The sequence below is a fragment of the Dryobates pubescens genome, chromosome 36, assembly GCF_014839835.1.
Source record: "Dryobates pubescens isolate bDryPub1 chromosome 36, bDryPub1.pri, whole genome shotgun sequence".
Taxonomy (NCBI): Eukaryota; Metazoa; Chordata; class Aves; order Piciformes; family Picidae; genus Dryobates; species Dryobates pubescens.
In genome coordinates this window covers 7,525,267-7,547,376 of record NC_071647.1, presented here as the reverse complement: position 1 = coordinate 7,547,376, position 22,110 = coordinate 7,525,267, and the positions used below count along the sequence as shown (strand labels likewise).

The window sequence follows — 22,110 nt, the reverse complement described above, 5'->3', positions numbered from 1 at the left end:
CTAGCAGGGGCGGCAGGGTCTGCAGCAGTAGCGGTTGGTGATGCAGGAGAGGTCAAAGCCCCCGGAGCTGATGGGCACTCCCTCACAGCTGAGGATGCTGCCAACAGCAGCAGAGGTGGAGGAGCCCACAACAGTGTTCTGAGGGAAGGAGCTGAGGATGGGTCCAGGCAGGGTCACTATCACAGGGGAGGGCTCGATGACCACAGTGGAGCTCTGACACTGCCTGCAGCAGGGCTCATTGCAGCTGTTGGCCAGTGGGGTTGGGCCACAGGGCTGGCAGCAGGGCTCACAGGGCTTGCAGCAGGACATGGCTTGTGGCTGGAAGTGCACCTGGGAGAGAGCAAGGGAGAAAGAAAACAGAGAAACATGAGGAGCAGCTATGAACCCTGTCACAGTGGAGCCCCTTCTGACCCAGCATTCACTGCCCACCTCAAAGTTCAGCGGCTAAGTCCCAGCCTCTCTGCAGAAGATCCCCTTCCCTCTCACAGGAGAAAAACAGCCCCTATCACCAGAACTAATATGTCATGAAGAATCCAGATGTTGAAAGAGGAGCACAGGCTGCAGACTCACCTGGTTCCCAAGGAGGAGGAGATGAGAGGAGTGGATGAGAGAGCAGAGAGTTGAGCTGCATTTTATAGCAGTGCTGCAGTGCCTCAGGCCCAGAGGCAGCTTTGTGGAAAGAAGAATTCTGTGAGCAGCTCATGACAAATGCAAACCATCCCAGCTGATGGGACAGGCTGTGTCCTGGGCTCCTGTTGCCATTTTCATTTCCTGCCCTCTGTCACATCCTTTCCCATTGGAAGGCTTCTGTAGAGGCCAAGGATTTCTGCAAGACGTGGGTGCGGTCAGGAGACTCATCTCAAGTGCTGGTGGCATTCCATGCATGCAGGTGATGTGCACCTGGGTCAGTCCTGAGGGCTTGTTTGTAGTCAAGTTGTCAGAAATGGGCACTGCTCTCATACTTCTCCAGATGCCCAAGGTCTGCCATGTGGGAAGAATTATCACAGCCTTGTATCTTGCTCATCTCTCTCTGATGGTCATTCATGGTTCCACACAGGTGGAAAGTTGGGAGTTTTTGACCCAACTGCAGCACTAACAGTGCTCTCAGGACAGTTTTGTTGGGTTCACTTGCATCCTGCCCCCTCTGTGTGCTCTCTGTGGGTCCCCAGAAGCAGGTCTGGGGCCTGTTTTTCCTGTGGGTTCTTGAGTCCTATTCTGCTAGTATGGTTCCCAAAGCATCCTCAGCAGAGTTGCCCCTTTCCTGATGTTTTCCTGGCTTCCTGTGAGCACACAGATTGTTGCATGGCTCCATGTAGACAGGCAGGAACACATGGGTTTCAACCTGCACCTGTTTGATTTGAAACCTAAGGACTTGTACAAGGTCACACAAGACTCTCCTGGCCATTGAACTGAATGGAGCAGCAGGTTGCTGTGGCCAGAAGAAGTCCCTCTCCAACTGAATGTTGGTGCCTTTGACCTGGCAGAGAAGTGCTCAGAGAACAGAAATGTAGCCTCTGCCTCCCGAGCACTCTTTTTTTCACTTTATGTCCTGGGATACTTTTTTCTTCAGTTCAACCTAAACCTCCTTTGGTGCAACTTGATGCCATTGCCTCTTCTCCTATAGTGTTTTTATCTGGTGGACAGACCACCACCTCAACCCAACCACCTTTCAAGTAGTTAGAGGTCTTCCATGAGACTCCTTTTCTCCAGGCTGAGCAACCCCAGTTCCCTAATCTGCTTCACAGGAATCTTCTGCTCTAGAACCCTCACCAGCTTCAGTGGTCTTCTTTGGACATGCTCCAGCACCTCAGTGTCCTTCTAGGAGTGAGGAGCACAAAAGTGAACTCAGATTTTGAGCTGCAAGTGTAAGAATGTCCAGTACAGGGGGAAGATACTATGATACTATGATACTTGATACTATGGTACTAAGATCCTTGCCCTACTCCTGCAGTGCTGATATCTGTTCTACTGTGGTCTTGGGCCACATGGGTATCTCTGCACTGTCACCTGAGCTTTTTTTTTCCTCCTCTGTATTTGTCCTATTTTTAAATTTGTATATTCATGTCAGTTGTATATTCTTGTCTTTTTCTTGTTATCAGTCCACAAGAAGACATTAAAATAGCTTCTTTTAGTTCTTTGAAATGTGCTCTGGTTGGGGAAAGAGTAATTAGAATTGCTGTCTCCAACTACCTGAAGAGAGGTTGCACTCATTTGGAGGTTGGTCTCTTCTCCCGGGTGGCCAGCACCAGAAGAAGAGGACACAGTCTGAAGCTGCACCAGGGCAGGTTTAGGCTGGATGTTAGGAAGACGTTCTTCATAGAAAGAGTGATTGCCATTGGAATGGGCTGCAGAGGGAGCTGGTGGAGTCACCATCACTGGAGGTGTTTAGGAAGAGACTGGATGGGGCACTTGGTGCTATGGTTTAGTTGATTAGATGGTGTTGCATGATAGGTTGGACTTGATGATCTCAAAGGTATTTTCCAACCTGGTTAATTCTATTCTATTCTATTCTATTCTATTCTATTCTATTCTATTCTATTCTATTCTATTCTATTCTATATTCACCACATCATTCTTTGTTGTCCTTGGGGCTTACAGGATTGTTTCTCACACCTGTTTTTAGTTCATTCCTCACTTTCTGTGCAATGCTTTATCCTTTCTCAAATACATTTTCCATGGAGGCTCCACCAGCATTGCTAATGGACTCAGCCTTGGGCAGCAGTGAGACCATTCTGAAGCTGCCTGGAACTGGCTGTGTCAGCCATGGGGACACACCTTGGACGACTCTTACAGAAACCATCCCTGCAACATTTCTCCTCCTGCCAGGCCTTGCCATGTAAGCCCAATACCAAGAGACCAGAGGAGAATGAGGCAGAAGCAGATGAATAAAGATGCCCACAAAGTAGAACCGGTCCAGGCTTCAGTAGGATGGATGTAACTTTGGTAACGTTTGGTATCACCACTCATGCATAAAGATTTAGAAAGAAATGCTTCAAAACCACGGCACTGGCAGGTTCTTGGTAGGTCCTTTAGGAAGTGAAACAGCTGGAGCAATTATGGTGATTTCCATAAGATACTATCAGAATGTACCTAAGTGTTCATAGAGCCAAGGCAGGTCTCAGCTCTAGCTGCAAGTGATCTGCATGTCAGAGTCCAAACTGATATCAGTGGGGCCCATGCCAGAGAAAGGCACAGAGGTGTCACAACTGGACATGCTAATGAGGTTGGGGTCTAACACTAGAACCTAAGCTTCAATGCCACGCCACTGGGAAAGAAAGTTGGACCTTGCTGAACCCTCTCAGCAGTACCATAAGCAAGCTCAACAAAGGGAAGAGTTACTGAGCTACACTACTTCCAAGCAGGGTTGGTCAAACTATCCTACATCTCACACAAGAAACAGGAAAACATCAAAAAAGAGGAACTCTGCAGAGGAGAAGCTGGGGACCAACACTAGCATTAGTGGTCATTTCCTGGCAATCTGACCACAAACAAGCCACCAGGAATGACCCAGGAGCCCATTACATGCATTTATGGGATGCCACCAGTACTTGAGCTGCATTGCCACGTGTCTACCCAGGAAACCCTTGGGGCTCTCATCCTGGCACTTACAGAAGCCATCTGAAATGGAAAGGAATGTGGCAGAAGGCAGGAAATGAAAGGGTAGCAGAACAGGAAACCAGCCTGTCCCATCAGCTGGGATGGTTTGCATTTGTCATGATCTGCTCACAGAATTCTTCCTTGCACAAAGATGCCTGAGTGCTGCCTGAGGCACTGCAGCACTGCTATAAAAGGCAGCTTAGCTCGCTGCTGTCTCATCCACTTCTCTCACCTCCTCCTCTTTGGGAACCAGGTAAGTCTGAAGCCTCTCTTCTTCCTTCAAGTTCAGGTCTCTGCTTCTTGTGTGTCTTCTCATGACATAGGCTGCCCTACTGCAGGGCTGAGAGACACTTCTCTTGTGTAAGAAAAGGAAGAGAAGGTCTTCAGAGAGAGGTGGGACTTAGTTGAGGTGGTTTCTGGGCTTTGAGGTGGACATTGTGTGCTGGGTCAGAAGGGGCTCCATTATGGTGGATGGCATGGGTGCTCCTCGTGCTTTTCTATTTCCTACCTGTCCATCCTCCTAGGTGAACCTCCAGACCCAAGATCATGTCCTGCTGCAAGCCATGTCAGCCCTGCTGTCAGCCCTGTGGCCCAACCCCACTGGCCAACAGCTGCAATGAGCCCTGCTGTGTGAGGTGCCAGGACTCCACTGTTGTCATTGAGCCCTCCCCTGTGATAGTGACCCTGCCTGGACCCATCCTCAGCTCCTTCCCTCAGAACACTGCTGTGGGCTCCTCCACCTCTGCTGCTGTTGGCAGCATCCTCAGCTGTGAGGGAGTGCCCATCAACTCCGGGGGCTTTGACCTCTCCTGCATCACCAACCGCTACTGCTGCAGACCCTGCCGCCCCTGCTAAAGCTGCTGGCAACAGCCTTGGCAAGATGCTGCAAGTACCCAGAATATGGTCTTGGACGGAAGATGTATCTTCAAGACATTGTATTTAAATCTTTGGACCATTCTTGCCTTCTTCCACTCTTTTCCCTTTACTGTCCCAGTGCCAGCTTACTGGGGACCGATTGGCCATCTTGCTTCTTCAGGACAGGCAGGTGGGCCCCCTTCTGCAGCTCTACCCCATCTTAGTGGCTCCTGGTGCTCCCTGTGAGCCACCTCCTCTTCTTTTCTACACTCATTAAAGTTGTGCTGCATTGAAGCCTGGGTCTCTGAGTCCTCCTTCGCTCTCTGGCAACTCTTCCTGTCCTCTCAGGACAAAATGCAGAGGAAGGAGAGGCTGGGACTCCCTGCAGGGCATTTTGTCATTTGGCAACATGGCAAATTAATTTCTTACCAAGGAATGCTCAACTGAGTGGATGTCTCACCCTAGCTTAGCTCCATTGGGCAAAGAACTTCATCTATGAAAACATTTGCTGCAGACAGGGAGTAGCACTGAGGGACATGAACATTTGAACATTGCTCCAGAAGGTTTTTGTCAGGCTCAAGAGAAAAGAGAAGGCCCAAAGTCTAACAACAGGTCCATACTGGACTTGTGTCTAGGGTGGCAGATGGATGTACCCAGAGCAGTGCACTGATTCTCAGGGTTTTCTCTGTTGTGTGTTGAAAGGCTCCTCCCTGTGGGTTCATTGCCTGGGTCCAGGGAAGAGAGAGGCCTTGGACCCATGCTGGGGTGGTGTCTTCCTGGGCTTAGTACCAGTACTCCTCCTCCCAGTGTAACTGCCCAGAATGGTCCTGTAACCTGCAGAGCCCAGTGTAAGGGGAGGTGACCTGCTGTGAGGGCATGGCCCTGCCCTTCAGAGTGGCCATGTGGTTCCAGTGTGCCCAAGGTATGTTGCTGGGCAGATCTCCAAGCAGCAGGGACTGCAGTGCTGGGAAGATCCTGGCGTGCATGTGAGGAGCAGAGGTGGTGTTAGCAGAGATAGGACTGGCCCTACCTCAGAGCACCTGGGGAGTCCACGTAGGGTCACCCTCAGTGTTTGTGTTGGGCTTCTTTTAGTGCTCAGTGCCCAGGAATTTTCCGGATGGAGAAAGATGGTGTCTGTTTCTAAATGTGGGCAGGAAGATCATGAGGGGAGCCTCATGTTGTCCATCAGGCACTGTGCCCAAGACATAGCTTTGATCCCAGTGTTGACTTCAGGAATTCCTTTTGGGCACTCAGGAGACCTCAGACACCTGAGTGCTGCCAAGATTTAGAGCACTGAGTGGGGCTGAAGGCTAAGAGCCCTAAGGGACTTTGCCAGTATCATTGGAAATCACACTGAGCTGTTGGCAGCAAAAGTGAAACCTCAGATCCTTTTGGTGGGGCAAAAGTCCCCTGAAACAAGCCATGAGAAGGCAGAGGGTCACTGCACTGTGGGGACCCCAAGTTGCTGTGGGGATGCTCTGTGCACTGCAGCCATCTGCCCACTTACCTCTGTCTGCCTGTAGATGGTTGGTGGTGGCCAGAAAGTTTGTCTTTGGTCACTGGATGCTCCCCTGGAGCTGCAGCAGCCCATGGATTTGTTGGGTTCACAGGCAGTGAAGATTTCATTGCATAGGCTGAGTGTGACTCAGCAATCCTAACCAGTGAATGACCTCAGCCCTGCATGTCTGGAGAGCTTCTGGGCCCTGCCAGAACCCAAAGTACTGTACAAGTTACCACTCTCATTTGCCTATGCCCATGAGCAGCTGCTTCAGAAACAGTCACACTAGCAGCAGTGGTGGATCTCAGTGTACAGAGGGTTTCCTTTGATTTTCCCTGATGAAGGCTCAGGAGCAGGCTGTGCCAGTGTGCCGGAAGAGGAGCCGCCGGGGCAGATGGCCAGCCTGGCTGTGTAATGAACTTTTAACAGAACTAAGGGAAAATAAGAGGGTGTATCATCTTTGGAAGAAAGGTGAGGCAACCCATGGAATGTTTAAAGAGGCTGCTAGGGCATGTAGGAGGAAAATTAGGGAGGCAAAAGCACATTTGGAACTTAAACTGGCCTCTGATGTGAAGGACAACAAAAAGTCCTTCTATAAATATATTAATAGCAAGAGGAAGGGCAGGGACAACCTCCACTCCTAAGTTGACATGGAGGGAAATGTTGTATCACAGGATGAGGAAAAGGCAGAGGTACTTAACACCTTCTTTACCTCAATTTTTACTAGCGGGAAAGAACGTCTACCAGACAGCTGGCCTGCAGAGCTGGCAGAAGGAGCCAGGGAGCTGCATAGTTTCCCTGTGTTCCATGAGCAAGTGATAGGAGCTCTCCTCAGCAGCTTAGACCCCCACAAGTCCATGGGACCAGATGGGATCCATCCTAGGGTGCTGAGAGAGCTGGCAGATGAGCTGGCCAAGCCACTCTCGATGATTTTTCATCAGTCCTGGCTCACTGGAGAGATCCCAGATGACTGGAAGCTGGCCAATGTGGTACCCATCCACAAGAAGGGCCGGTTGGATGAGCCAGGGAATTACAGGCCTGTCAGCCTGACCTCAGTGCCAGGAAAGATTATGGAACAGGTCATCCTGAGTGCAATCACACAACACTTAGAGGATGGCCAAGGGATCAGGCCCAGCCAGCATGGGTTTAGGAAGGGCAGATCCTGCCTGACCAACCTGATCTCCTTCTATGATCAGGTGACCCGCCTGGTGGATGTGGGGAGGCCTATGGATGTAGTCTACCTGGACCTCAGTAAGGCCTTTGACACCGTTCCCCATAGCAAACTCCTGGCCAAGCTGTCAGCCCATGGCTTGGATGGGAGCACACTGCGATGGGTTAGGAACTGGCTGGAGGGCCGAGCTCAGAGAGTGGTGGTGAATGGTGCCACATCCAGCTGGCAGCCAGTCACCAGTGGTGTGCCCCAGGGATCAGTGCTGGGCCCCATGCTCTTTAACATCTTTATTGATGATCTGGACGAGGGCATCGAGTCCATCATCAGTAAATTTGCTGACGACACCAAGCTGGGGGCAGGAGTTGATCTGCTGGAGGGCAGAGAGGCTCTGCAGAGGGACCTCGACAGGCTGGGCAGATGGGCAGAGTCCAACGGCATGAGATTTAACACATCCAAGTGCCAGGTTCTGCACATTGGCCACAGCAACCCCATGCAGAGCTACAGGCTGGGGTCAGAGTGGCTGGAGAGCAGTCAGGCTGAGAGGGACCTAGGGGTGCTGGTCGACGGTAAACTGAACATGAGCCTGCAGTGTGCCCAGGCAGCTAAGAGGGCCAATGGCATCCTGGCCTGCATCAGGAACAGTGTGGCCAGCAGGAGCAGGGAGGTCATTCTGCCCCTGTACACTGCACTGGTTAGGCCACACCTCGAGTACTGTGTCCAGTTCTGGGCCCCTCAGTTTAGGAAGGATGTTGACTTGCTGGAACGAGTCCAGAGAAGAGCAACAAAGTTGGTGAGGGGTTTGGAACATAAGCCCTACGAGGAGAGGCTGAGGGAGCTGGGGTTGCTTAGCCTGGAGAAGAGGAGACTCAGGGGTGACCTTATTACTCTTTACAACTACCTGAAGGGAGGTTGTAGACAGACGGATGTTGGTCTCTTCTCCCAGGCAAGCAGTACCAGAACAAGAGGACACAGTCTCAGGCTGCGCCGGGGAGGTTCGGGCTGGATGTTAGAAAGAAGTTCTATACAGAAAGAGTGATTGCCCATTGGAATGGGCTGCCTGGGGAGGTGGTGGAGTCGCCATCACTGGAGGTTTTTAGGAGAAGTCTTGACGGGGTGCTTGGTGCCGTGGGTTAGTTGTTTGGGCGGTGTTGGATTGGTTGATGGGTTGGACGCGATGATCTTGAAGGTCTCTTCCAACCTGGTTTATTCTATGTATTCTATTCTATTCTATGTATTCTATGTATTCCCTTGGTGCAGAAATGGCAGGGGAGTGGAAACACCCACCAGGATCTGGCAGTTCCTGTTGGACAGGCTGATGAGGTGCTGACATTGCCCAGCAGTGGCAACCACACCCACAACTTTAAAAGAGCCCTCAGGAACTGAGCATGCAAACAATATGGGACCTCAGCCAGGGTGTGCCTGGACCTGGTGCCAGAGTTTTACACAGAAGGGCAGGCAGCAAATTTGCTGAAGCTTGGCCAACTCACCCAGGTAATGGTGCCCACTTGGCAGTAAGCATCCCTGAGCTTTGCACTCAGCAGGTCTGAGGCCACTTCCCAGGTGGAGCCGTGGTGGGAGCACTGTGGGGCTGCAGAGTCACTCTTGGTCACTCTTACACCAACGTCAGAAGGCAGCAATAAGCACACCTGAGGAGAAACTGTAAATAACCTCATCCCATGGGCTTCCCACACCTCGCAAGGTGAGCACATTTGGTCCATGACTTCAGGCTCTATCTGTCATAAAAGGCTCTCTAGGGAGACAGGGTGATGCAACATCCACTCAGGTGGAAGAACAGGGTCGGGCAGCAGTGACAAGGGCAGGTGATGTGAGGTGCAGCAGCTGGACGATGTCTCACTGCACTCTATCCCAGCTGCGTTTCACTCAATTTTACTAAATTCCTTCTTAAATAACCCAAGTGATTCTCACAATGACACCACTGAGAGGGCACATGGAGATGATGAGAGTGGTGGCAGACAGTGGCAGGATTATATAGCACTTGATATGAGGTAATTTATTGGTTTTCTTCACCTCAACCCAAATCCTGGTGAGGAGTACATTTTACCTCCCCATACTTCAGTGTCACCTACCAGGTGCACTCGGAACAATCCCAGAAATGGGTTTGTCTTTGCCCCAGGCACAACTAACCCCAACTGATTTCTGCAGCACAATTTTATGTTCAATATGGAGAATTTATCCCCTTCTACAGCTCTTAAAAGTTGTGATGGGACAGGACTAGCTCAATTGACAGATTCTCTAGTGTTGACTAATCAGCTGAATGTGTATCCTCATGCTTGGAGGTCCTACCACCCATCACTTTCAAACTTTCACAGAATCATAGTATGTTAGGGGTTGGAAGGGACCTCAAAAGATCATCCAGTCCAACCCTCCCTACCAGAACAGGATCACCTAAGAGCAGACCACACAGGAACATATCCAGGAAGGTTTTGAATACCTCCAGAGTGGGAGACTCCACAGCCCCCTGGGCAGCCTGTTCCAGTGTTCTGCCACCCTCACAGTGAATTTCCCCCCCCTCATGTTTCCAAGGAACTTTCTATGCCTCAATTTCCACCACTGCCCCTTGTGCTGTCATTGGGCATCACCAAGCAGAGCCTGGCTCCATCCTCTTAGCACTCACCGGGAATGAGGACACCCCTCAGGCTCCTCCTCCTCTCCAAACTAAACAGCTCCAGCTCCCTCAGTCTCTCCTTGTAAGGAAGATGTTCCACTCCCTTCATCATTTTTGTGGCTCTGTGCTGGACTCTTTGAAGTAGTGCCCTGAGGTCCTTCTTGAACTAAGGGACCCAGAACTGGACACAATATTCCAGATGTGGCCTCACCAGGGCAGGGTAGAGGCAGAGTAGAGTTTCTAGTGTGTGGTTGTGCATATATTCTCCATAAACTGACACAGTTTAACAATTTTGAACCAAATTAGAAAAATACAAAGCTCAAGAGAGCTAGGGTGCAATCTGCCACGTGTCCACTAGAGGCCAACTCAACAGGACCTGGTGAGCAAGGCTAGGTGTCAGGCATACAATTAAAGGAACCTTTCAAAGAGACTTAAACCAATTTTTACTCATGAATTATAACTCCAGGGATACTGAGACCTGCTGCTTTATAATCCACAGGTTACAATAGCACACAGGCTAAAGTGCAGGGATTTAAACAGAACCAAAACTGGTGTTAAACAAGTGAACACTGGAACAATACAGTTTCACTGGTGGAGGCTTGTTGCTAAGCTGGTTGCTGCTGTGACTGGCTCCAGAGGATGCAGTGGAGGCAGCTTTCTCCTGCTGCTGCAGGGATGCAGTGTGGGGCTGGTTCACCTGGAACAGGCTCTCAGGTGCTTCCCTTGGTGCTGGCCGATCTGCAGAGTCTGCAGGATGCTGTAGGGGAGAAGTTGCCTTCCAAAGTGCTGGAGAGCACGTTGGGGGCAGCACAGAGCAGCTTTCCCCTTGGCTCAGCTCAGAAATGAGCAAGTGTCACAGATTCCTCTTGGCAGCTCCTTTTCTTGTTCCTTCTTGGGGCTGTAGCAGCTGGGTTGCCCTGGCACTTGGGCTCTCAGGCAGATAGAGCAACAGGCAGCTCCTTCTCCTGCAACATAGCAGCCAGCACAAGAACTGCTGGGCATGGTTCTGGGCCCTTCATATGCAAGCAGCATATGAAGGGTGGGTTTGGCTTGCAGGACTGCAGCTTCATGGTTGCAGCATACACACTTAGAACTGCCAAAAGGGATCCAGGCACATTCTCCCTGGCTGGAAGGGGTGTCAATTCTCTCATAACTCAGGTGAGATCCTGATTCTCCGCAGGATCTGCTTATGGTGAGTCTTCCACCCACTAGGACCCCCTAGGCCCTTTTCCCCTTCACTGCTCTCCAACAGGTCAGTCCCCAGCCTATACTGATCCATGGTACTGGTCCCAGTACTGAGACCTGAGGGACTCCACTAGATAAAGTTATCCAACTAGACTCTGTTCCATCGACCACAACTCTCTGACTTCTTTCCTTCAACCAGCTGGCATCCACCTCACTCCCTGACCCTCCAGACCACACTGCCTCAGTTTAGCAGCAAGGATGCTGTGGGAAACAGTGTTGAATGCTTTACTGAAATCAAGATAAACCACACCCACTGCTCTACCATCATCTATCCACCTGGTTGCGTCCTCATCAAAGGCTATCAGGCTGGTCAAATATGACTTTCCTCTGGTAAAACCATGTTGACTGCTGCTAATGACCCTCTTGCCCTTGATATGCTTAAGGGCAGCACTGAGGATGTTTGTTGCATTGTTTGATGTTGGTGCATGATGTGTGTGTAAAAATATCTACTCATTGGCTATTCGCTCTTTGACCCAAGTGGCCATGGGGCTATTCCAGAAATGTGTCTAGTTTTCTTGACTCTGTACTTTCTGAGATGCCCATGACACCATAAGACTTCCTTTTCAGGATCTAGAATAACATGCCAGCTGGTGGCTTGGTGCTGTGGAGATGTTTCCAGCTATCCAGTGGTTGTTTCCACCATTGTAAGCACATGGCACTTGCCTTGGAGGGTTTGTGGAAGTGTGGTGTGGTCAATCTGCCAGGCCTCTCCCTATTGATGTTTCACCTGTTGCCCTCTGTACCACAGAGGCTTTAACCACTTGCCTTGAAGGCAGTGCATGTTTCACACACATGGATAACCTGCATGGCCATGGCTACAGGTACCTCTGGGTCATGAGTCCATATATACGTTGCATCTCTTCCCTGATGGTCTGAAGACTCATGGACCCACTGAGTGATGCACCCAAGGTCATTCACATGCTAACAGGACTTCTCTTGAAGGCAGCAGTTGTCAGAATTCCTGTTCATATGATGTGCTCCAGGGTCAAGAGGGGATTTCTGAGACACACCTGGACAATGACTGATGCCTACTGGCCATGGGGTGACTAGGGATGTCTTTCCCAACTTCAAGAAGCAGTACCTGCAGCAGTGTCCCACCTTTAAGTGCCTCTGGCATTATTGAGGTGTTCACCTGTGTCCCCACTGATTTCCCCTTTTCCCTCAACAGTCAGCACGCAGATGGAAAGGTCACCTCAGGGATACAGGCAAGGTTGCAGCAATCTTTTAATGAGTGTGAAGACAGAAGTTAGGTCACTTCAAGTGGAGGTGCCCAGCAAGAAGAACAGAAGCAGCCAAAAATCTAATTCCCTTTTCCTGTGGCAGAATTCCTACAGGGAATCTGTAGACCTGCCTGGGAAATGGAAACAAGCTGGAGGGTCCTTACAGCAGCTTGTGAGGAAGAGAAGACAAAGAAGGAAAGAGAAAAGCAAGGGTGAGTGGAATATAGGAAAGGTGACATTGGCCATGTTGTCAGAGTGCCAGAGCTTCCAGGCTGCCCTGGCAGGACAAGCCAGAGATGACCCTAAGGCAATGGCCCCAATCCTTTCTCAAACATTGTGTTCCAAGTTCTTTGACCTTCTTTTCTCATGCAGTTGCCAGCAGCTCTAGCAGGGTCTGCAGCAGTAGCGGTTGGTGATGCAGGAGAGGTCAAAGCCCCCGGAGCTGATGGGCACTCCATTACAGCTGAGGATGCTGCCAACAGCAGCAGAGGTGGAGGAGCCCACAGCAGTGTTCTGAGGGAAGGAGCTGAGGACGGGTCCAGGCAGGGTCACCACAACAGTAGGAGGCTCAATGACAACAGTGGAATCCTGACACCTTATGCAGCAGGGCTCATTGCAACTGTTGGCCAGTGGGGTTGGGCCACAGGGCTGGCAGCAGGGCTCACAGGGCTTGCAGCAAGACATGTCTTGGAGCTGGAGGTTCACCTAGGAGAGAGGATTTTCAGGTGTGGGTGAGGAGAAATCTAGTTACTCTGTCACAAATGAGACAAGGTCATGAGTCTCTGTGAATGTGAAGACTACCAGGAGCTGCATGATTTTTAATGCCTCATCCAAGCAAGACCCTTCAAGGAGCAGCCTGACCCAAGGAACATCTCTCCTAGTTCCTTAACCAAAAGCCAACACTGACAACCCAATCTCTCCATAAGCTGAACTTCTCCCTGTTTCCCTTTGTCATGACAAGCATTCCAAACCCCAAAATATGAGAAAAACAGCATGAGCTGAGAGATCCATTGAGTGGAGGGATAAGAGGAGAACAGGCTTCAGACTCACCTGGTTGCCAGGGAGAAGGAGGCAGGAGAAGTGGATGAGAGAGCAGCACCTGGGCTGCCTTTTATACCTGCCCCTCATTGCTGCAGGTCCAGAGGCACCTTGGCAGAGGTAACAATTTTTGCACAAGCTCATCTTGAATGCAAAGCATCACAGCTAAGGACATGGCTGTGCTTTCATTTCCTGCACTGCTGCCTTTTCATTTCCAGGTTTGTGCCAGGCCCACACCCCAGTGAAGGCAACTTCTGAGCACTTGGTGGAATGCCTCAGTGTGTGCAGCAGAGTCATGAGAGGTTCCTCTGAGGTCAGGTGCCCCCTCTGAAGCTACAGGAAATGGGAAGGCAAGACCCTGACATTAGCCCAAATTTGAGAGCACTCCCTCTGCAGAAAAAAGGCACCCAGTGTGTGCTGGTGAGACTCAAAGGGCCAGCTGCTATTAATCCTTATTGCAATGATCAGCTAACAGCCTCATGCCCCAGCCTCAGCATCGGCAGCTTGCATGGAACCCTGCTTGTCCCAGCTCCAGCCAGTCCAGCCACAGGAGTATGTCACTGAAGCATTACTGTCTGCATGGGAGCTGCAACTGGTCCCACAACACCATTTCAGTCCAAGATGATCCAACCATCATGGAGTGGTAAGGCCTCCTGTATTATTGCTCGCTTTCTTGTCAACATCAGAGGAGACATCAAAACTTCTCCAAGGGAGGATGGGTGTTCCCTCTTTGAGGTTGTTTTTATCCCTAAATTGGGGGTCTTCACCCAGGGTGCCATATACCAAGTGAAGAGATTTGTCTTTGTTTCTGTTCTGGAGGATCAGGTGCCAGATCTCTAACCACATCCAGCCCAGCTTCCCAGAGACATGTTGGGCTTTTTACAGTCAGAAAATATTACCAAAGAAGAAGCTGCCCCATAGGAAATGATTGGTCACCTGTACTTGGCCAAGATCATTTTCTTTGTGCATGTCCTAAAGATCTCTCAGCTCATTATGCTAAGATGGCCCTCTGCTGACATGGAAGATCTCCTTTATTAAGGAGCTCAAGTCCAAGTAACATGAGGAGAAGGCAATAGAGTGTGCATGCAAAGTGTGTAAGTAAGTGCGAAGGGTGACCACAAACTAAAAATGCAGCCCCAGTGGAGATGGGAGAAGACTCTGGCCCAGCACAGGCAGAGCAAGGGAGGTAATTCCCACCAGGTGACAATTAAGGTTCCTGAGCCTGCCACATTGTCCTCGACTTCTCAGCTATCAGGAAAATGCCCCTGACAGCACTGCCCTTCTTGGATGAAGCCAGTCCTTAAGCACAGAGGAGCTCCCCATGCAGCTTAGTGTGAGCACCCATGTGCTCCTGAACCTGCCAGGCTGAGAACTCCGATGTCTGATGAACAATTTCCCTTTGCAAACTTACAAAGGGTCAGACAGAGCTTCCCACACTGTTGGATTCAGGGTCTACAATCACCTAAGTGAAAATCTTACTGCTGCAAGAGGATTTTCACCAGCCTCTCCTCCTGTGCTCAGGCTGAATGGAGAAGAGTTGGGAAAGCGTCGCAGGGGTTGTCCAATGCACTTGCAAATATTTGTTCAACTATTGGACTCTTCCCCACCTGGAGATTTCCACTTTATTTGGTTCTGAAGGAGTCAGTTCTTGCTGACTTCATTGTCTCAAGAAATACCTGCTCTGGAAAGTCCCAAGGGTCTGCAGCACTTCCACCATGTCTGTCAGAGAGTGGTGGAAACAGTAATGGAGTCTGGCAACACGTAAACCACATTTCCTTGAGGAGCTCAGAGAGAGAAGCAATAACATGCACAGGTGGAGTCAGACCAACCAGCACCAGCCAATCCATTGCATTGGCATGGCCCTGCACACTGTCAGGGACACTGAAAGTTGTAGTCATCTAACAGCAACAGGAAAGTGAACAAATAACTTCTGAATACAGGCAAGGGCCCCAGAGCCCCTTGTCGCACAACGGTAGTGTGACACGAGAGAATCACACCTCACATGGACAAACTAGGTGACAAGGTCTCCCAATGGTGGCTGGATTGGGAATGGAAAACCTTACTTTCACAGACACATCTCCCTCTTCCCCTTCCTTCCATTACCCCATGAAAGGTCCACAGCCACCACACATGGATACAGGCAGATGAGAGAAGAACCTGTCAGGGCCCAACTGCTCTCCAGACCTGCAGGGCGAGATCATTCACTAGTGTTACTGGTATCAGCTACAAAATGGAATCTCCAGTCCCTTGGAACCCCACAGTCCCAGGGGTCACTGCGGCTGCAAGAGAGCACCCAGTGCCCAAAGCTCCATGGCTGCTCTGTGGCACTTTGTCTCCTCCAAGACTTAGGCAGCAGTTCTGGGCCTCTGAGACTACACCACTGCCAGATCCCAGTGCTGCTCTGGAATGTCTCTTTACAAGAGCAGTTATTTAAAATTAACATTTTGGCTAAAGGATCCTCTAATAATTAAAAAAGTTTTGGCTGCAGACTGCAAAGGATCACCTCCACTATCACCCACTTTGAGCCTGCTCTGTCCCCAGGATGTGCAACCTGAAAACCAACCTCAACACTGACACAATTTAAGGATGCCATAAAAATAGCAAAATCTGGTGGATATCTTTCCAGTTCAGCTAATCCTGACCTGCTGCAGTGCACAATTGCCTTAAACTATGTGCAGAAAAGTGCAGCAAAATGGAGACACAGCAGCAGAAGCCAGCAACAAAACTGCTTTCCCTCACCCAAGCACACACAGCCAGCCCAGTGTTAAAAACAAACACCCCAAAATAAAGGGAAACTGGAAGCAGCAATCATAACAGGAAGCCTCTCATGTTACAATCTGAACTTCAATCCCCATCATACCTTGCTCCACAGTACTTTCATTTTGAAGCCGGCATGACAGTAGCCTGGGATTGAATATTAGCAGCAGATGCAACTCACCCATGGCATTCTCCACCCCTTATTCTATCATATCTGCATCATGCCCAGCAGCAACTAACATCACCCAACACACACCATGCAGTCACTGTCCTTTCTCACTCAAAATGAGATTGCTCATTTTGTATACAGTACACAGAAGCCTGTTCACTGCAGATGCTCTGGAGCTCCACTCTGTTCCAGTACAGTCTGGATCAGTCCATGACCAGTCCAAATGGTGGGGCTGTGTTTCCACTCCTGGGGCAGTTGATTCCAGTGACTCCTTCTACCCCTCCAAGTCAAAGCAAACTGTGGCTTGCATTCCAGTGCTTTGCTTCTAACACAGCTGTTTAGGTCCCACTGTCATACCAGAAAGACAAATGGGTTCCACCCTTTGTAGTTTGATGGCATCAGAGTGCAGCTTGCACCTATATCTACTAAAGCCTTATCCTCTCATAGGTTCAATTTGAGAAGCCATTGGTTCTGTAGAGTCCAATAAACCAAGCTGTACTTCTCCTCCACCTGTTTGGAGTCAGGGCCTGACTCCAGGGTTCTGACTGGAATCACTTCCATTTTGGGAAGATGCTTTGGGAGACCCTTCAGGAGGATCACTTTGTCTGCTTTTTTGGGCTGTTTTCCACTGGAAACTGAGGCAGCATCCTTTGGGGGAGAACTCCCTTGTAATTCACAGAACCATGCAGCCAGGACTGCAGTGGGTTTTCCACCCCACTTCCTCATGTCCTCCCCAGGGTCACACAAGTAAAAACACAGGGTACACTGTGGTGAGTATCTCCCCGATTCTCTCCCTTGGATTCTCTCCCCTGCTCCTCATGCCTGAGACAAGGGACCATACAAATGGGGAATAGAACAAGTTCTCCTGGATTCTCTTGACCTCCCAGGACAGTTCTTTCACAGCAGGGACACAGGCCTGTACAGAGGAAGAGACTTCCCTTGTGCTGCTAGGGCTTGCAACTCATTTCATCCATTGTTTGCCCTTGACCATCTTCCAAAGCCAGAGATAAAGACTGAGTGAGTGCCCCTGGCTCTTTCTCCTGTTGCCATGATGACCTTGATTCATCCTCACCCTTTGCCAGAGGAGCTGCTTTCCTGGCATGCTTCTTTGACTGTACAGGGGCAGCTGATACTAGGGGCTGGTTCTCTGGTGCAGCTGCCATGCCTGTTGGTCTATCTGTAGGCCCAGAGACCTTCTCTTGCCCGTGAGCACCCTGGACAGTGATTAGAAGGGCTTGATAGGCATTGGCCAGGCCCCAAGACATCACAGTGATTTCTGTTTCTTGGGAACTTTTTGGTTGGCAAAAGACTACTTCCAGACATCTCAGCAGCTTCTCAGGATTTTGCACTTGCTCATGGGAGAAATTCCTAAACACCAGAGGTGGCCACCATTGTAGGCACTTGTCCATACACTTAAACAAAACCAAAATGGCATTGACCACGTGGAAGCTGCAGGAACGCCGTTTCACTTTCGTTTGGTGCCTGCAGCTTATTGCTCAGACAGGATTTACTCCTGAAGGATTTGTAGCTGAAAGCTTTGTAGGAAGGAGGTTCCTCTGCTGCAATCCTTTCGCAGCGGCACTTGCTCCTTGCTCCAGTCAAACTAAACTGTCCCGGGGACTCAGCTCCTCTGGGTTTTTGCCTCTCAGCCCAGCAAGATGCGTGCCTGCCCCTGGGCTTTACAACACTGAAAACAGCAAGGGGTCTTTGCTGTCCTGTCTGGGTAAACTGAAACACAGTTGGGCTTCCAAGCGAAGCGTGTGGTTCCTTCCAGAGCGTGGGCAATTGCAAGGCAAGGCTCTGGCTCTTTGGGCTGGTACTTATAGATTTCCCAAGACAATAGTGGCCAGTAGCAGCACAAATCAATAAATAAAACCCTGATACTGCAACCTATAGAAAGCCTTCTTTCCAAACATGGCCAAAAGCATGCCCACCTGGCTCATTCTGTCTCTAAAACATGTTCAGGCAAGCCTGAAAAACCAGACCTACTAGCTTCTGCCTCATTGTCTGGTTCAGATCATTTTTGAGGCTTTTGTCTATTCGGGACAATATCCCACATCTCACAGCAGAGCAACGTCTGAACTTGGTCTCTTTAAGCAGCCTGGTGTGAGGTTGTGTCTTCTGTCTCACTCACCACTAAATGCTGAGTGACGTTGACAAGGACATGAGGATCCTGGGTCCCATCTTATTCACCAGCAAACCTGCACCATAAGGAGATCCACACAGGGCAAGGCCTGCACAGACAGGCAGGGCTTCTTGGCCTTTCTCCCTGGACATAAAGCAAGAAATTGGTCGCACAGAAGGCAAAATCTGCATTGTAGTTATCTGAGTGCTTTTCTGACGGGTCAAACCGGGGTTACAAATGCACAAGAAGACACACATCTGCTCATGCAGGCTGCATGCAATCATGCAACAAGCCCTGGGCATCTGGATGAGAAGCATGACAGCAGTGCCCATTTCCTGACAACCTGGCCACAAACAAGCCCTCAGGAATGACACAGGTGCACATCACCTGCCTGCATGGGGTGTCACCAGCGCTTGAGATGAGTCTTCTGCCTGTGTTGACCCAAGTCTGCCCCAGAAATCCTTGAGGCTCTCATCCCTCCACTGAGAGCATACTTCCTGATAGGAAAGGAAATATGACAGAAGTCAGGAAATGAAAAGGCAGCACAGCAGGAACCCAGGATGCAGCCTGTCCCTTCTGCTGGGATGGTTTGCATTTGTCGTGAGCTGCTCACAGAATTCTTCCTTCCACAAAGCTGCCTCTGGGCCTGAGGCACTGCAGCACTGCTATAAAAGGCAGCCCAGCTCTCTGCTCTCTCGTCCACTTCTCACACCTCCTTCTTTGGATCCAGGTGAGTCTGCAGCCTCTTCTTCAACATCAGGTCTCCCCGCAATGTAGTCTTCTGATGATAGGGGCTGTTCTAGCACAGGGCTGGGAGCTGCTTGCCCTGGGAGAGGAAAAGGGAGAGAAGGTCTTCTGCAGAGAGAGGCTGGGATTTACTTGAGGTGACTTCTGGGCTTGAGCTGGGCAGCGTGTGCAGGTCCAGGAGCAAACATGACTCCACTCTTGTTGGGTGCAGTGCTGCTTCTCATATGTCTCCATCCTTTGCCTCCCTCATGTCCTATCTGTCAGGTGAACCTCCATCCCCAAGATCATGTCCTGCTGCAAGCCCTGTGAGCCCTGCTGCCAGCCCTGTGGCCCAACCCCACTGGCCAGTAGCTGCAATGAGCCCTGCTGCAGGCAGTGCCAGAGCTCCACTGTGGTCATCGAGCCCTCCCCTGTGGTGGTGACCCTGCCTGGACCCATCCTCAGCTCCTTCCCTCAGAACACTGTTGTGGGCTCCTCCACCTCTGCTGCTGTTGGCAGCATCCTCAGCTGTAATGGAGTGCCCATCAGCTCCGGGGGCTTTGACCTCTCCTGCATCACCAACCGCTACTGCTGCCGCCCCTGCTAGAGCTGCTGGCATCAGCCCTGGCAAGACCATCCAAGACATCAGAACATGGTCCTCAACAGAAGATAGGCTTCAGGACACTCTATTTATTACTTTGAATGATTGTTGCTTTGTTTCACTTGTTCACCTCTCTCCTCCTTGCTGTCCTTCTTTCCCAGTGTCAACCTAGAGGGGACCTCTCAGCCACTCTCCCTCTGCAGGGCAGGCACATGGATACTCTGCAGTAGCTGCTCTCCAACATAGTGGCTCCTGGTGCTCCCTGTGAGCCACCTTCTTTTCTTCTCCAGACTCATTAAAGTTGTGCTGCATCCAAGCCCGGGCCTCTGAGTCCTCCTTCCCTCTCTGGCCACTCGGCACTCTTCCAATCTGCTCAGGGCAAACGGTGGAGGAAGGGGAGGGTGGGACTCACAGAGTCACAGAAGTATTGAGGCTGCAATAGACCTCTGAGATCATCAAGCCCAGTTTATGATGCTCTGCAGGGGATTTTGTTTTATGCCTTTTGCCTTGATGCTGATGAAGACATCTCTGCCTACTGCACAGCCTATGACTATCAGAGTAATTTAGGAACAGAGACATTGTGTTTCCCTGGGCACTGAGCACCTTCACAGGTACAGGACAGGCACCAAACGAGGCCCAGCATAAAATGCTGAGGTTCACCCTCTCTGAACTCTCCAGGTGCTCTGAGGTGGGCAACACAAAGGGCTTTCTGGCTGACAAGGAAAGTCTTTATTTTTTCTGAAACATTGGTGGTGAAGAAGAAATGTATCAGTCTGAAAGTGCTGATTCCTCCATACAGAGACAATGAGGAGGCCATTCTCCACCATGGTTAGAAGATAAATGGAGGGGATCTGCCTACCTTGGGAGGTGTGGAAAGCCCATGGAATGAGATCAATTACAGGTGGCCCTGTAATCTTCCCAAAATGGAAGTGATTCCAGTCAGAACCCTGGAGTCAGGCCCTGACTCCAAACAGGTGGTATTGTTCTACGGTAATTTGTTTACCTTTTACTCAAAAACGTCCAGAAAGTTCCTATTCTTGTTTTTGCAGTTAGGAACTAGGCAAAAGTTCCACCTTCAAACCATAACAATCCATCCCTTCTATTTCATTCCATTGTTTGCATAGAGCTATCCATTTAATTTCAAGCATTATCTACAATAATGAGTAGCAAAGTTCATATTTTCAGTTCGTTCTCCATTCTGGCTGTCTCGGATGTAGGTGATTCAAAAGTTCAGAAATCAGGAAACAGCAAAACAGTTTGTTTCTCTGCAGAAGAGATGAAAAAGAGGGCCTGCCAGGTGAGTCACCATTTGTGCTTGTGTACCATAGATTCCTCATGGCTTCTTCCTTTGGGTGCCATGATGTACCTGAAACAGAAACTCCTAACCACTTGGACTATACATTCTGAATTTAAACACCCTCAGCTAAAGTTAGATTTCTTTGTGCAACACTCTGAATTTCACCATTCTCTTGCATTCCCCAGAAAGTGTGACCAGGACCTTCAGCAGAAACCACTCCTTGGACAGGTTTGGCCTGAAGTAGAAAATGCCCAAATGGTTTTGCCCAACAGATTCCTTTCTCAAATAACAGCAACTCTATCACCTTCTGCTCTTTGTAACAGATCTGATTGTGCAGGTCCAGCTTGATTTACTGAACCATTACTATTTACCAACCAAGTTGTTGAGCTTACTTGTCCCAGTTTTTCAAAGTTCACCCCATGGCTTCCAGGGTGGTTTTCAGCAAACCATTGCAACATTAAATTCTTCCTGAAGCTGGTACACGGTAGGGAATTGGAATTCTCTGGCAGGTCCTTCTACCTTTTCTCTCTTAATGGCCAAAGCTGCTTCCAACAGAATGTCTATGATTTTGTTAAATTTCTCGAAGACTTCTTCAGCAGTTTTACCCCAGACAATGTCATTGATGAACTGGATGTGTTCTGGAGATCCACCTTTCTCCAAAGCATCATGGATCACTGCATGACAAATTGTTGAACTGTGTTTCCACCCCCAGGGTAAATGATTGAAAGTGTACTGGACTCCAGGTGAAAGCGAACTGAGGCCTGCATTTCACATATACTTTGTTTCATATGCTGTTATCTTATAAGCAACTGCAAGCACAGCCACAAGACTATGGTGACCTTGCTCCATCAGTACACCAACTTACTGTGAGCAGTAAACAACAAGATGGAGTCCGGCCTACACACTTTGTTCAATCAGCTGTTCCATAGAACCATGTCCCTGCAATTCAAGCCATTCCACAACAGTACTCCATCTGTTACCAGCTGGCCTGGTGCCATACAAAGTTCCCCAAGATCAAAAACCCAACATTCTATTGGTGGCACCAGTCTCTGAGACACTTGTTGATTACAGCTGCTGACCTGTTCCTTTTGGTATTCCTCCCTGCAACTAAGGGTATTCATAGAATCATAGAATCAACAAGGTTGGAAAAGACCTCAAAGATCATCAAGTCCAACCTGTCACCCA

The 22,110-nt window shown here is 49.9% G+C and overlaps 2 protein-coding genes across 2 annotated transcripts; one reads left to right on the top strand and one right to left on the bottom strand.

Moving 5' to 3' along the window:
- LOC104298711 (feather keratin Cos1-1/Cos1-3/Cos2-1) lies at positions 1–703 on the bottom strand. The gene is given in 3 exon segments (XM_009898804.2): positions 1–330; positions 571–663; positions 665–703. Coding segments are annotated over 3 exon segments (462 nt in total).
- An 18,129-nt stretch (positions 704–18,832) lies between these two features.
- Positions 18,833–19,634, top strand: LOC104298713 (feather keratin Cos1-1/Cos1-3/Cos2-1). The gene is given in 3 exon segments (XM_009898806.2): positions 18,833–18,940; positions 18,942–19,061; positions 19,332–19,634. Coding segments are annotated over 3 exon segments (531 nt in total).
- Positions 19,635–22,110: the final 2,476 nt, after the last annotated feature.